We start from the raw sequence: 14,715 nt of genomic DNA, 5'->3' as shown, positions 1-14,715 counted from the left end.
ACCAGTGTCCTTCGGTAGTGTGTACAGTACAAGGAACCTGAGGCTGGAGCCCAGATCTCCAGTTCAGCCTTGTGTCCAGTGCACCAGATATCATCATGTCCCACGCGCCCGGGGTCTGTCAGGAAGAAGCTGAGAGCAAGGTAAAACTGCATGCACTCTCAGCAACCATTCAGTTCTCCTTACGATTTCTGCTGCTGAATAGCCAGCATTGATGGTGTGGTTCACTATCATTCAATGGTTATGTCTACACTAGAATCTTTATTTGGTGTAACCATGTCACAGAGGGGGGTGAATTTTGACAACATCTCTACACCAGCAAAAGTCCTTGGGTAGATGCAGCTATACCAGCATAACTTATTTCACTTGGAGAACTGGCATGAGTTATACCAGCAAAACAATTCTTGCCAGTGGAAGCTGCCTCTATACTGGGGTGGGGTGGGGTGAGGGGGTTGCTGGTGTACTTGTATAGTTGGACCAGCAAAACTTTCGTGGAGTAGGCTGGGGCTGTCCTATACCATTGCAGGGAAATGAGCTGTTTTAAGTTAGCCCCAAAACTCAATCAGTCTAGTTCTGACCTTTATTGTGCCTTGTTTGTATAAAATGGATCCCAGCCTGACCCCTCCATTGGTGTATGAAGCAATAGCAGGTGCTCTTCCAGCTGTTTGAATGAGAATGGTTAGCTAGTTCCTGCTCTGCCAGCAGCACTCCAGGTTTGTCCCACGGCGTGCGGCCGTTCCGAAAGCCATTTTCATACAGAATAGCCAGAGGCTGAGGAAAGCATTTGTCTTTTGTTCTTTTCCAAAGGAGCCAGCCGAGGTTGATCAGAGACACCACAGCATTGCTCCTTGGGGGACAGGCTTGGACTTCAGCTTTGGAGTTCTAGAGCAGCGGTTCTCAAACAGTGGTCTGCGAGCTCCATTCAGGTGGTCCATGAATCGTTCCCTCTCAGGTGCGTGCCCGGGCAGCCGCACACGAGAGAATGAAGGGCCACCCACCTAACCAGGGGAACCGCGCCAGCGTGACTCCACTAATTAGGTGCCTGGACCCGGGAGAAGATCCACACGTAAGGTGAGGTGGTGGCCTCGGGGGGAATAAGGGGTAGGTGGGAGAGGGCAGTGGGGTGAGAAGAGGGGGTGGGGGGAATTTGGGATGTGCAGGGCTGGGCAGCCACAGAAAGAGGTGACTTTCCCGAGCTCCAGCGCTGTGGCTGCTGGGGAGAGATGGCCCTCCTCCCCAGCCCCAGCTCCGTGGCAGGGGAGAGACCCCCTGTCCTTCCCAGCCCCAGCTCAGAGGCTGCTGCAGTGGGGGAGAGAGGCCACATCCATCGCATTAGAAAGGTAAGACTACGGATATTAAAATATGAGTTGTGTGCTTTTATTTGTAGAACCAAAAAACTTGAATTATTATTAAGTTTTCTTATATAGCACTTTTATCCAAAGCGCTTTACAATAGTTACCTATGGTACAAACAACATTTGGAAAGATCATTAAGTGGGCTGCCGAGACCCTCAGCAATTTTCAAGTGGTTCGCGGAAAAAAAAAAGTTTGAGAACCAGTGTTCTACAGAGTATTCACAATGAGCTACGGGCAGCAAAACCGGTTCGGAGACTTTTAGCCTTGACATTAAAAAAGAAAAGTATTTTTTTAAAACAAATGTATTAAAATGTTATAAAAATGTACTCAGATTAACACGAAGCTATTGCTGTTCTCTGAGCTTCCTTTGTGTCCCACCATTCCCCGTCACAGAAAGGTACAAAGTATTAAGGCAGCCAAATACACAGTTTAGAAACCAAATAAAGCCATTTCCTTTTTCTAAAAGCTCCATTGCACAGTAATTACACTGCACACGCTAGAGATTAGACAACACAATGAAGGAAGTAGCCACAATCTGACATTATGGAAAAATATAAATTGGCCTATAGCTATTAAATCAAATAAGACATTCTGCTAAATACTACGTGAAAAGAACATGGCATGGTATTGGCTGGTAATTTTATAGATCCTCTCTCCCCTATTCAGAAATATGAATGAACAGCTTTATACAAAAATATAGCATCAAACTGGGCTGACAGTCAGGTTTTAGACGTTGCATTTATTTATACAGAGCCCCAAGTGTACTAGGCAGGAATATCACGTGACACACTTCTTCAGAGTCACACCTCCAGTCAGCAGAGGACAGACTACAGCCCCTAGCCGCACAGGCGAGAGGAGGGACTCAGGAGCGCTTTACTTAAGAGTTGGTTTATAATCCAGGTTTTTGGAGGGGTAAGGAGTGCATGGCAAAGTGTAGGGATGGGGAAGAATACTGAACTCTAGGGCAATGGAAAGTCACTACTGCAGCACACAGAGACAAATTATCATCAGGTTCCAAGCATATGAACGCTTGGACAGGGACAAGCTGGGTTCATTAAAACCAGCACACAAAGGTGAGTCTGGGGTTCTCCAGGAAAGGGTGTGAATCTACTGTCCGTTCCCTGAGGATTTCCTGGGGGCTCTCCCCCATATCTCCTGTGCCTGTGATTGCTTAGTAAACGGGTTACCATCATCTTTGGTCTTTGGGTTGGCACAGCGCTAAACGTATCAAAGTGCAACTCTTGGTTAAGGGTAACAATAACATTAAAAATAAGGGGCATCTGAAAATTCAATAAAAATATCTCTGGCAAAGTCCCTCGCAATCTGGCTGTGTTCCAGACTGGCCCAGCGGTAGCTGGTCTCCACAGTTACTGAGAAAGAGGCTACTTCACGCTTGCTCTTCAGCATCTCCTTTGGAGAACACGCCCACTCCATGGGCACACGCAGCACCGAACCACACAATGGGTGGCATTAAAAAGTGAACAAATCCCATCTGCTGGTGGAGGGGAGTTTCCCGCTAGGCTTCCTGAATTTGGAATGAGGTATTCTGAGAGCACTGGGGAAATGGTTACCTTTTAATGATACCGCTGGAGGAGAGGAGCCCCAGAAGTTAGCAGGCCCCTGTCCTGGGAGGCCTGCAGCATGGCAGGTGAAGACATTGCTACACAGCACCAGACTGGTGTGAGTGCATTCTCCGGGCACCCCTTGCCCAGTGTGCTGCAAAGAGGCAAGACTAGGCCATTTAGCAGGTGGTTGTGAGTACTCACCAACGTGGGCACAGGGAAGTGGAAGTGGCTGTGGCTGGCCATCTGGGGGAAGTAACAGCAGCCAGGAGCTCCCCAGACGCACGAGAGGAAACAAAACTGGGGTAACTAAAGGGTGGGGCACGTCTGCCCTCTCCTAGAACCAGTCAGTCTGTGGAGGCTGTAGATCCCAGTGTGCGTTGCTCTGCCTTGAGCACGCCGAAACCTGCAGCCCCTACAGTGAAGCCGTCAAAGTGCAGCGTGTTCTGGGCAGAAGCCTCACACTCTGGGCAGGCTGCCACCAAGGCCCTTAGTTGACCGAAACAGAATCCCCCCACCCCCATTAACCTGGAAAGCCCTGGCTATCCACGGCTGAACAACAGGGGCTGAAGAAACTGAGCCAGGTTCTGCGAGGAGGACAGATTCACGTAGTGCTGTTGTCTGCTAAGGAAAGGGAATTTCAGCCATCCAGCCTGCTCGGGAAGACCTTGCTGGTGTGTGTCGAACGGGCCGCAGCGACATTTCTCTCACAGCTGCGGCCCGCACACACTGGTGGCACCTACTCCTCGTCCTCGCCCCCGCCGTACATGTCGGCCAGCTTCCTGAAGCGGCCGCCCCAATCCTTCAGGTAGTCGTAGTCCTGGTCCCGGTCCGAGGCGGAGGAGTTGAGGGAGCTGAGCGAGGCCGCCTCGGAGCCGCTGCCCTCGTAGTCAAACACCAGCAGGGAGTCGTATGGCGGGGCAGTGGGGTCAGTGTCGGCCGCCTTCAGGTTCTGGGGGTGGGGAGGAGCGTTAAATCACGAGCTAGAGCAACAGCTTCGCCCTGCCCAGAGGTGCCACTCGGGGAATGCCCTCAGGAGAATCTCAGGCAGACTTTAAATGGAGGAGCAGTACAGTTCTGCTGTCCCAGAATCAGCCCTTCCTGCACACTCTGTATCTGCATCGCAGTTAGCAGCCCATGCAACGGCACCCTGCACCCATGGGAGCTGGCATCTCGTGCTAGAGACTCGGCTTCTCTTTGGAAGAAACTTAAACCTCTAGCTCTCGTGACCACAAAGGAACCCTTCACAACATGATCTGACTGTGAAGAGGTGCGGGGGGATCCACCCGGAGTCTGTCTGCACTGGGGCTATTCTTAGCAGTGCACACCCCAGTGTAGATGCACTGCACGTGAGTGCGGCTTATCCCAGTTGAAAACAGGGCTATTTCACGGCTGACAGAAGCAGATGAGGAACAAGAGGGCCAACACTACCATGGATGATCTGGGCAGTCTTCTAGAATTGCACCTGGGCCCCACCGAGGGGTCGGGGGGCAATCCAGCAAGACAGTTAGCTCCCCCAAGGATGCTCAGCAGGAATGCCATCTCCCCTTCCCTTTGTCCCTGTGGGCTTGGCCCCCCAGGCACCCCAGTCCTGACCAGGTGTTTAGATGACTCTGGAGCACCTGTATCTGGTGCACTCTGATACTGCACACAGCTGCGAGGGGGTCCCAGAGCTGTCACCAAGAGAATTAAAATGCTGAGTTCCAAGCATTATAATGAATAATAATCGGACTCCTCTCTGCCTTCGCTACTTGGGGGCAGGTTGGGGGGAAGAGAAGGGCTGTGCACCAGGCTCTGAAGGGGGCTAGTCCTGAACTTCAGGAAAGAGCTCCCTAGCCAGGGCCTGACACCTAGAATGCCCTAGCCCCAGTGAGTTTCACATTCTGGATCTTTGGCTTTAGTGTCCCCACTGGGCGCAGAGACGGAGCCTTAGGAATTATGGTGCAGGGTCTAAGGAAGGGCTTTCGCACAGCCCAGCCCAAAGCAATTGATTCTGCTGCACGGCTCGAGCCAACGGGAAGCCTTGCTAACAGAGTCAGAGCTCTGAGTAACCCACTCCTCTGCCTGCCGGGCACTGACGAGCCCCACTCACCTCATCGATGAAGTTGCCAATCTCGTCAGGGTTGGTGGGGCGTGGCCGGTACTGCGGGGCTGGCATGAGAGTTGGGACGACATCGTTGCGGGTGACCTCAGGACGAGCATCCAGGCCGCGGTGCAGCTGGCTCAGGTCATAGTCCTATGGAGGAGGGAGAAGAGGTGGGATGTCAGGAAACGAGCAAGAGAAAGCCAGGCTGTTTTGCGAGATGCAGCCAAAGCAAGGTTGTAAAGGGGGGGCCTCAGGCAGGGCCCAACAGCAGGAACTTCCCCCACCACTGTAGTGTCACCCCACAGCAGCGCCTCCCTTGGGATGCATCCAGCTCTCAGCCCTGCACAGGGGCACTGCAGAGAGCGGCTCTGTACCAAGACCTGCCGGGAAGCGGTAGCTGAAGTGGGGGGAGAGGGGCCGGGGGTAGGAGCGCTGAAGGCCGGAGTGGGTTTTCATGTCTCCTCCTCCTTTTCCGTAACTGGCTCATGTCAGTGCTAGAAGCACAAGCAAATCCAACGTTACTGGCCACGAGAAGCCACGGGCAGCGTTGTCAGGGCCACACTGGGGAACCGAGGCCCGAGAGGCAGCGCAGCTCCACAGGCCCCCCCCGTGCATCGGCCGCACACACTCAACGTGCCGAGCGAGTCACACTCGGGCTATCCGAACGGCCTGGCCCACAGTGGAGGGGCTGACATGGGGGGTGTCAGAGATCGGAGAGGGCAGCTGGCGACCAAGACGCAGCGTAACTCCAGGCCCTGGGTGATGGCGACCGCCGCATTTGGGGAGCGACGTGGGATGCCCGCAGAGCCAATCAGCACAGCAAGCAGCTGGATCGAGAGGATCCTGGTTTCAGAGCTCGGCAATGCCACTGACCCACTGTGTGACCTCGCCAGGCCACACGAGCCTGGCTGTGAGACTGGGCAAGGCACAAAAAGAGCCCATCCTGCCTGCGTCCGGAGGAGGTCCCCGCGATGCTCTCGCGCTGGAGACTTTCAGCGCAGAGCCCCAGCCGCACGCAGGGGAGCCGCTCTGCCCCGAGAGCAGGGCCTTCCTAGAGCAACAGCTTCCGAGCTCCACCCACCTGGTCTTCCTCCCCGCCGCCCTCCTCGTCGTAGTGATAGATGTTGTCTCGAGTGTCGTCCTCGGGGAGAAGCAAGGGCTCCTTCACCACCTTCCTCTTCCTCACGAAGAGCAGCAGCAGCAGCAGCAGGACTAGAAAGAGGGAGTGAAAGCATTGCCTTTATCTGGGCCAGCAACCTGCACTGCCAGGTCAGGCCAGAGAGCAGTGGGAGCAGTTCCCTCTGATGCACTGCTCCAGCCAGGGAGCTCTCAGGCAACGGCGCACGCTGGGAAGTCATTTCAGCAGTGAGGGGAGTTGCCGTGAGTCTGAGGTTAAGGCCTTTTGCAACAGTAACTCGCTTGGCAGGCACGGGAGGCTCCGGGGTGAGGGGACTCCGCCCGCAGTACTCACTCAGCAAGGCAAGGATTCCTCCGAGAATCCCCAGGATGGTCGGGATCCCCAGACCGCCCGCGATGGCTGCTCTCTTCTCGCAGTTCCTGGCTTCCCCGTCACAGTCGCACACACTGGCTTTGACAGTCGTCACCTGGGATTTACTCTGGTTGTCCACCAGCTGCAGGAAGATGCTGTATTCTCCTGGCTCCAGGTATTTGGTTAGCTTTAAGGCCAGGCTGTTTCCTGGGGGAGAGCAGGATTTAGGGCTCGAGTCAGAAAGTGACGGGATCCTGGAGGTGGGTAGTCTCAGCACCGAGGCCTGGCCATGCCACATCAGCACTGCTGCAGGACCCCGGCACAATGGGAGGCCAAAGCCGCCAGCCCCTCCAGCTCTATAGCTGGACACACTGCAGAGCAGCCTCCCCGCTGGGAGGGCCTGGCTGTCTGCAAAGCCCAGCTCCTGCAGGGAGGTTTACGGAGTTTGGGGTTCGTAGGGGTGGGGGGAAGCTCGCAACCCTTACAGCTGGCAGTGTGACTGGCATTGGGGGCATTAGGGGGGCGGAGCTGCCACTGGCTACAACCAGCAGGCCCAGTGGGAGTGGGGAAGCTTGAGCCCCCTTCACACGTTCGGGGTCCTTCCTAGGGGGGCTCTACCCTCAGGTACCCGCTGTGGGTTCAGGAGACCGGTAGGGTTGGCTGGCACCTGAAGAGTGGCCTGGCAGACACATGCCTGCTCCAGAGCTCTCACATTCTCGTTCTGAGGAGTGGCGGCTGGGCAGGTTAGTGAGAACGCACCAGGCCCCAGAGGGGGCTGGGGTCCCTGCCCCTCGCTCTGCTGGGGGACGGGGAGCACAAGCAGTAACTGGAACGGCCTTGTGGCTCCGCAGGCTGTTTTGCAAGTCAAACAAAGCAACAAAGAACCGGCGGATGGGCCCAGTTCTACCCCGCAGCCCCTGGGCCACCAGCCCGAGCGGGAATACCAGCGTGGGGTAGCTCCCCACACAACTGACTGCTCTGGAAGGCCGGGGCGGGGGGACAGCCTGCTTTGCAGCAGAAGAAGCCGAGAGGGGCGCATAGCGGCCCAGCCCCTTACCCTGAGCGTTCACAGTTGCTGTCCAGTTGGAGCCGGAGCCGTGCAGCAGGTCCGCCTTGAAGGGGCTGGTGTTTGGGGGAAGGTCCAGGTCCACAATATTTAACATCTGGACCACTGGGTTCTGATTGCAGATGTAAAATTCCCGTGGATCTGGCACTGGCCCATTGTCATTCACATCCGTGAGGGTCAGCAGCAAGGTCCCCGTGCCCGTGGCGAATGGCTGCCCTAAGGGAGAGCGACACCACGGCTCAGTGCAGAGGACACTAGAATCCCACACACTCTGCCGCCCACCTGACTCCCACACCTGGTACGAGCACTGCATGGGCAGCTGGGGGAGAACCTAGCCATCAGATGGGCCGGGGCGGAGGGGACCTGGGCTGATGGCCTTAAACCAGGGATGGGCAAACTTTTTGGCCCAAGGGCCACATCTGGGTATGGAAATTGTATGGCGGATCATGAACGCTCATGAAATGGGGGGTTGTGGTGCAGGAGTGGGTGAGGGCTCCGGATGGGTATGCGGGCTCTGGGGTGGGGCCAGAAATGAGTTCAGGCTGTAGGAAGGGGCTCTGGGCTGGGGCAAGGGGTTTAGGGCTCCAGATGGGGGTGCGGGCTGTGGGGTGGGGCTGGGGGATGCTCCAGGCTGGGACCAAGGGGTTCAGAGGGCAGGAGAGGGATCAGGGCTGGAGCAGGGGGATGGCTCATGGGAGGACGTCAGGGGTGCAGGCTCCGGGCGGCGCTTACTTCAAGCAGCTCCCAGAAGCAGGGGCATGTCCCCCCTTGGCTGTGGTACCTGCAGAGCCGGTGCTTGGGGTGGGGGCAATGTCCAGAGCCCCCTGGCTGCCCCTATGCGTAGGAGCGGATGAGGGACATGCCGCTGCTTCCAGGAGCCATGGCACATGCAGAGCAGGGCAAGCCCCCGACCCCACTCTGGCAGGAGCTCGAGAGCCAGATTAAAAGGCCTTATGGGCCAGATGCGGCCCCTGGGCCATAGTTTGCCCACCCCTGCTTAAACGGTGCCATGCTTTAGTGAGCATTCCCACAGCACTAATTTAGTCCATCTCTGTCTCTCAGGAAAGTGCAGACCACTTGGGGCCATTACTTTTCCTGTGGCATTAGCCCTGGTGTCTTGGCCACGTCCCAGCTTGGGCAGTCACGTTTTGCCCAGGCAGTGTCCAATGGGCACTATTTTTCCTTTTCCTGTCCCAGAATATTATACAGTGCAGCCAGGGGCTCGTACGCCACTTTCCCCACCGCCGGGGTAGCAGCTGTTTGCTCTCTATTCTGTGGAGCAGTGCAGGACTTCGGGGAGGAAAGCCGCCACATAAGCACGAGGAGAGGTTTTGTCCCTTTTCTCTTGCCAGGGGCGTCTGGATCCAAACACAGCGTGAAGGCAGCGCTGCTGCCGGAGAGTCGCGAGCGATCGCTGCCTTACTGCACATCACACAGGCAGTTCACTTGGACAGAGAACAGGGGCCCGAAACAAGAGGGAGGTGCGTGTCTTTACCAGAGTCGACAGCCAGGACTGTGGCCTCGTAAACGTTGTTGACTACGTAGCTCGACTCCCTGTCCAGAGGGCGTTTGGCTGTGATGATGCCATTTTCGGCGTCAATAGCCAGCCACCCTGCAGGGTCACTCCGCATGCTGTACCTGGAGGGGAGGGCAAGCAGGTATGAGGAGAAAGGTCCAGCATGGGGGGAGGGGGAGTGCGGGGGCTGAGCAGGTGGGTGATGCTCTATAGAAACATGAAATGAATTTGCCAGTGAGAGTTTAAGGCTGAAATCTAGCAAACTAGGTTTGTGAATATGAACAACTGGCCCCTTTCATGCTTACATCCCCTGCAGGCGGGGACCGGTCGCTGCCCTGCCGAGGGCTCTCAGGTGCCTGCTAGGGTTCACTCTCTCTCGCAGACTGCTGGCAGGAAGGCAGCTTCTCTCATTTCAGACCAGAGGGGCTGTTTACTTGCCCTCCAGCCAGCCAGAGAGGTGTCGAGAGCACGCGGCTAAAGGAACTGAAGGGAAGAGCTCAGGAGAGAGGTGCGGAAGGGTGGATTTGGGCATGCCCACACTGCAAAATTAAGGCGACGTTCAGGCAGCCCTGTCATTAATACACTGTTTCCCGTCCACACTTGCTCCTTCTGTCAGCGGCAGAAGCACTTTGACCGACTTCAGTGGGGCACTGACACCTGGAGCCCTGCTGCCCTGGGCCTGAAGCTGGGAGCATAGGCGCCGACTTTAGCCGGTGCTGATGGGTGCTCGCCCCCCCCCACCCCCATTCCAACCCCGTCTCCAAATCCCCTGCCCCGCCTCCTTCCCCCTCCCCCCAGCCCACCACATTTCCCCTCCTCCCCAGGAAGCCAGGGAGGGGGGAGAAGCGGAGCGGCGGTGCGCTCAGGGGAGGCGGCGGCAGACAGGGAGTAACCTTTGGGGGGGGAGCAGAGGAACCGCTCCCCGCCCCTGCTCGAGCACGCCAGCGCCGCTCCGCTTCTCCCCCCTGCCTTCCGCTCCCGGGCTTGGGGGAAGCGGAGCAGCGCGGTGCGCTCAGGGGAGGAAGTGGTGGCGGAGCGGAGGTGAGCTTGGGGGCCACAGGGAGCTGCCGGTGGGTGCTGAGCACCCACCAATTTTTCCCTGTGGGTGCTCCAGCCCTGGAGCACCCACAGAGTCGGCTCCTAAGGCTGGGAGCCCCACTGCCGGGGAGGGGGGTCCAGCTTGGAGCCCCATGCAGAGCTGACAGCCAACAGGCAAGGTCAGTGGCAGGGTGTCTACACGGACACTACATCGATGAAGCACTACGCCTCTCGCGGAGGTGGAGTTATGAAGTCGGTGTAGTGGGTGACTTACATCGGTGGGAGCTACATTTTAGTGTAGACGCTTACCCAGTTAGATGTAAGCTGCCTTACGTCAACCTAACTCTGTAGCGTAAACCAGGCCTTCGCATTACCAGGCAGTAGCCTGATTTGCCTGGAGCTGCAGGCGGCTTGGCTGTGCTGGACACATAGCTACGCCCCGATCTGCTTGGTTAGCTGGGCAAACAGCCAGCTCGGTATATTTCCAGTTACGCAATTTTCAAGCATGAGGGTAGATTGTGCAAAGGTAGGTATGAGTTTTGGCAGGGCAATTGTACCATGGATCTGCCTGGAGAATTTGCCTTTATTTCCTTTCAAGAGAGCAGATGATTGAGATGATTTCCGATGCAGGAAGGAGGAGTTTGCCAACAATCAGAACCTCCTTAGTGCCTGGCTTTCCCCTGGGTCCATGGGACACAGAAAGACCATGCACAGGCCATATTGTGTTTGCTCCACAGCATTTCTGGACTGATTAGGGGTGGCGTGAGCAGTTGATGCACAAATCGAATGGCTGCTGTGAGCTCAGTCCCAGGGGCCTGCCAAGGCTTATCTGCAGCATTCCTGCCCTTACCTGATTTTCTGCGTCTGGCTCTTATCTGGATCCCGGGCCACGTAGGAGGTGACTTGCTGTCCCACAGGCAAATCCTCTGAGACCACTGCACTTTTGATAGGTGGATCAAAGATTGGGGCTTCGTTCACATCCTCAACATTCACAGTAACGGTGGCTGTGGAAGTTGGGAGAGACACGGAGAAGGGAATGTCGTTCACTGCGATAACGTTGAGAATGAACTGTCTTTGCACCTCAAAATCCAGGCCCTGGAAAGGAGGCAAAGGAAGGAGTCAGCTTTCCAGGAGAGACAAAATATAAACCCTGCTAACGCCAGGGAGAATTCCCAGAGAGGAGGGAGCAGGGCTGTGAATGGCTGGGAGGCTATTCATCCTGCCCTTGGAGAGAGGACACACGTTAACCCGGTGGCAGAGGAACTCCGCCCATCACCAGGCTCGCTTCAGGAAGGTCCCTTGAGCGCGCTGTCCCCTTCCCCGGGTGCCTTCCATCCAAGACCCCCCCAGTGCTCCACCAGCATGGGCCCCTCTCCGGGAGGGAGAACCATCCCCACCACACTGCCGGGGATAAGGAAGCACTGAAGTTCTGTGACAGGATTGCTCAACTCTCAGTCCCCTGGTCTAATCCGTTGGCCGTGCTCCCTCCCCACTCTTCGGTGCAGTCCCACAGGGCCCGTGGGAGGTAGCGCACCGAGCTCTGACCCTCATGGGCAGGCCCACAGCCCCTAACCAGATCCGGAGGGGGGAGGGAGAAATTTTGGGAACCTAAAGCCCCGAGTCCGTCCTACCAGACGGACTCTCCCCCCTGCCCTCCCTGAGCAGTGCTGGGAAGAGATTCAGAAGAGTAAGTCTCAGTAGAGTTGGTTCTGGGGTGGCTGAGGGAAAGCCCCTGTGCCCCCAGACAGAGCTGTACCTTCCCGGGGAAGGACTCGCACGCAGCAGGGCTCTGGGGACTAGGACTGGGAGCTCCCCAGGGCACCCTCTGCTGGGGATCGTGCTCCTGCAGCCTGAGAGCAGTGGTGGGCTGAGCCGGGCCGGATTACGTTCCTGGGGTGAATGCGGGTGCATGCAGGAGGGGGAAGCGGTGCAGCTGAGGACCCCAGGAGCCATCCCCCTGGACCGTAGCATTTTCAAAGTCACGTCAAGGTGAGGCGTGAGAGCTGGGTGGGCACAACTCACCTGGGAAGTTTTCAGGAGCCCGTTGTTGTTGTTGGGATCCGTGGTTATGGTGAAAAAGCCCCCTTCGTTCCCTCTCTCAATCTTGTACTTCGCCTGCCAGGCTGGAGAGCCCTGCTTGTCCCTGTCCGACACACTCAGCCTGGCAACCAGCACCCCCACTTCGTTCTCGGGCACCGTGGCTTGGTACTGCAATGGAAGGGACAGGCTGGACTGTAGGGCGCCGCTCTGACTGGCCGCAACCCTCCACACAGGGGCACAGTGCAGCTGCTTCAGCTGCTGGGCTCCAAAGGGAGCCGCAGCTGGAGCTCCTGGGCCAGAATCACGGCACCTATTTCCAGGGAGCGCTGGTGGACCCAGAGCTGCTACACTCTCCTCAAGGGGCCCCATACATTGGGGGCGGGGGATGGAAAGTTGCACTGAGTGTTCCAGCGACAGAAGACATCTGTCCCTGCAGCTGCTATTCCATAACTACACACCCAGGGCCAGGATCCACAGCTAGGGGAAATCAGCAATTTCCACCGGCTTCAATGTAGCTATGCCGAGCTAGGGTCTGGCTCTCAGCACTCAGGTACGAACACACACAGCAAGCAGGTCCCCAGCTCCCGCAATGGCTAGCGGTACTTCCGTGAGGTTGCTGTGACGTTTACCTTTCACTCGTGTTCCTAAAGGGAGCAAGTTCAGGCAACTTCCAGTTAGAGGCAAATGTTTTTGGCACAGAAGAATTTGATTCTCTAACCCCATGGAATAGTTCTGCCCCTTTGATTCTTCACCACATCTGAGGTTTAGTAACTTGACAGTTTTCTCAGGCATCTAGTTCACTCTTTGCGCAGCTGTAGCTAATCAACTCCTCTGTGTTGGGAGTGGAGCTCCTGACCCGGGTAGTGCGAACAGAGGTTACGTTACCGTGAGTGGGTCGAACACTGGAGCATTGTCGTTGGTGTCTGTGACCTCAATCATTGCTGTGGCTGTGGTAGTAAATCCTTCGCCTCTTAAGTCGGCAGCCTGGACAATCAGCGTGTAGTTGGGGGTCACCTGCAAGCCACAAAAGCCACTTTGGGGTTAGCACCTGGAGGACACGTCAGCCTGCTGCCATACTGGCTGGGAATGGGCTTTGCCAGGCCTGGCCTCTCTGCCTCTTGGGGGAACTTGTTAGGATTAGTTTCCTTGCGGTCAGAGCAGCCAGCAGGCGAGACAGGAGGTGTGAGCGCCTGAACTCAGCTAGCAAGCGACACCACTCCTCTGGCTGCGGGTGCCCGCTCGGGGGAGTTTCATCCACTGAAACCCGGCAGTAACAGGTAAGGAAATCTGCTTCACAATTCAGCAGGCAAGCTGTCATTGTCCCCTCTACTGAAAATGAATATTTCACATTGGTAGCCTAGAGCATTTTAACCATTCACTTTTCTTTTCAGTATCTACAGTGAACAGCTTGGGGGTTTTCTGCACATCTATCTGGGCTTGGACAATTAATCAATGATGTCAGTTTCACTTTGTATTTGTTAGAAAGTGGGTTTCCCTTGATCAGTAGAGTTCCCAGGGCAACCCCTCCTGCTGGGTGCAGGCTCAGCAAAACCATGTTTCGACAAAACCCAACGTGGGGCTGAGATTTGATGCATTTAAATTAGCTGAATTAACCAAACATGGCCAAACTATCGGGCCTCCCATGGGGGGTCAGTTTCTAGCACTGCAGAGATGCCCGTTGAACCCCGCACTGCCTCCCTGCCAAGCACAATTCACTCAGGCCAAGGGCTGGCTGTGCAGGGAAGGTCTAACATGGCATAAGTGCCCAGGAGAAATGGAGACAGCAGAAGTTCGACAAAGACATCCCGCAGCGTGACACGGATTGCGCCGGACACCCGCCACTGTCTATGCGTCTCGATGCGGAGCTCGCACTTCAGAGCCTGGGGCCGTCCATCCTCTCTGTGCAAACGTAACTAGGCCGAGGTAGGATCTGACTCCGACCCAACGCTGCAGCACTCACCTCTCTGTCCAGCCCAGCTGCAATCACACTGATGATGCCATTCTCAAAGTTGATGGTGAACATCTGGTGGTCGGGTTTTTCTGGTATCTGCTGCAGGATGGAGTAAGCAATGACCCCATTGTAGGAGTTTACACTGTCGTCTGCATCTGTGGCTGTCACTTGCATCACGGAAGAACCTGGGCACAAGTTTAGAGCAACACTAATTTTCTCGTTCTAGGACAAAATGAGGCGGGAGACAATTCTCCAGAACGCACTGCCGGAACCAATCCCGCCCTGGCCCGCCAAGGGGAACAGGGGAAGGTGACTAGATCAACCACCAGGCATTTCCCATCCCTAATGTCTGCCGATTCCTCTCTGCAGTCACCAAAGAAAGAGAATAAGATTGTAAGCGCCTCGGGGCAGGGGCCGGCTGAGTCGTCGGCCCAGAGCCATCGATCTCACTGGGGCGATAGAAAGACTGGAGCCCTAGGAGCGTCTCACAGGTAAACAGACGGCACAGTTTAGAGCCACATTTACTGATACCAAATTAGCTCCCCTGTTCCCTTCCAGTTCTCACACCGCCCCCATCAGCGCACCGAGCGCCTGCTCCCTGCCAGCCCCAGAGCC

General features: G+C 56.3%; 1 protein-coding gene across 1 annotated transcript in view; it reads right to left on the bottom strand.

Moving 5' to 3' along the window:
* Nucleotides 1-1,352: 1,352 nt before the first annotated feature.
* Nucleotides 1,353-14,715, bottom strand: part of LOC140896452 (B-cadherin-like) — a 44,086-nt gene continuing 30,723 nt past the window's right edge. The window contains exons 7-16 of the mRNA XM_073308308.1: nucleotides 14,110-14,285; nucleotides 13,035-13,163; nucleotides 12,132-12,317; nucleotides 10,960-11,204; nucleotides 9,051-9,193; nucleotides 7,547-7,771; nucleotides 6,472-6,696; nucleotides 6,082-6,212; nucleotides 5,007-5,150; nucleotides 1,353-3,866 (exon numbers count right to left, since the gene is read on the bottom strand). Coding sequence (XP_073164409.1) covers nucleotides 3,654-3,866; nucleotides 5,007-5,150; nucleotides 6,082-6,212; nucleotides 6,472-6,696; nucleotides 7,547-7,771; nucleotides 9,051-9,193; nucleotides 10,960-11,204; nucleotides 12,132-12,317; nucleotides 13,035-13,163; nucleotides 14,110-14,285 — 1,817 coding nt within the window. The 3' untranslated portion in view covers nucleotides 1,353-3,653. The remainder of the gene's footprint in view (nucleotides 3,867-5,006; nucleotides 5,151-6,081; nucleotides 6,213-6,471; nucleotides 6,697-7,546; nucleotides 7,772-9,050; nucleotides 9,194-10,959; nucleotides 11,205-12,131; nucleotides 12,318-13,034; nucleotides 13,164-14,109; nucleotides 14,286-14,715) is intronic.

This window comes from Lepidochelys kempii, chromosome 12, assembly GCF_965140265.1.
Source record: "Lepidochelys kempii isolate rLepKem1 chromosome 12, rLepKem1.hap2, whole genome shotgun sequence".
Classification (NCBI taxonomy): Eukaryota; Metazoa; Chordata; order Testudines; family Cheloniidae; genus Lepidochelys; species Lepidochelys kempii.
Note: the sequence above shows the minus strand (reverse complement) of the source record. Positions and strands in the feature narration are given on the sequence as shown.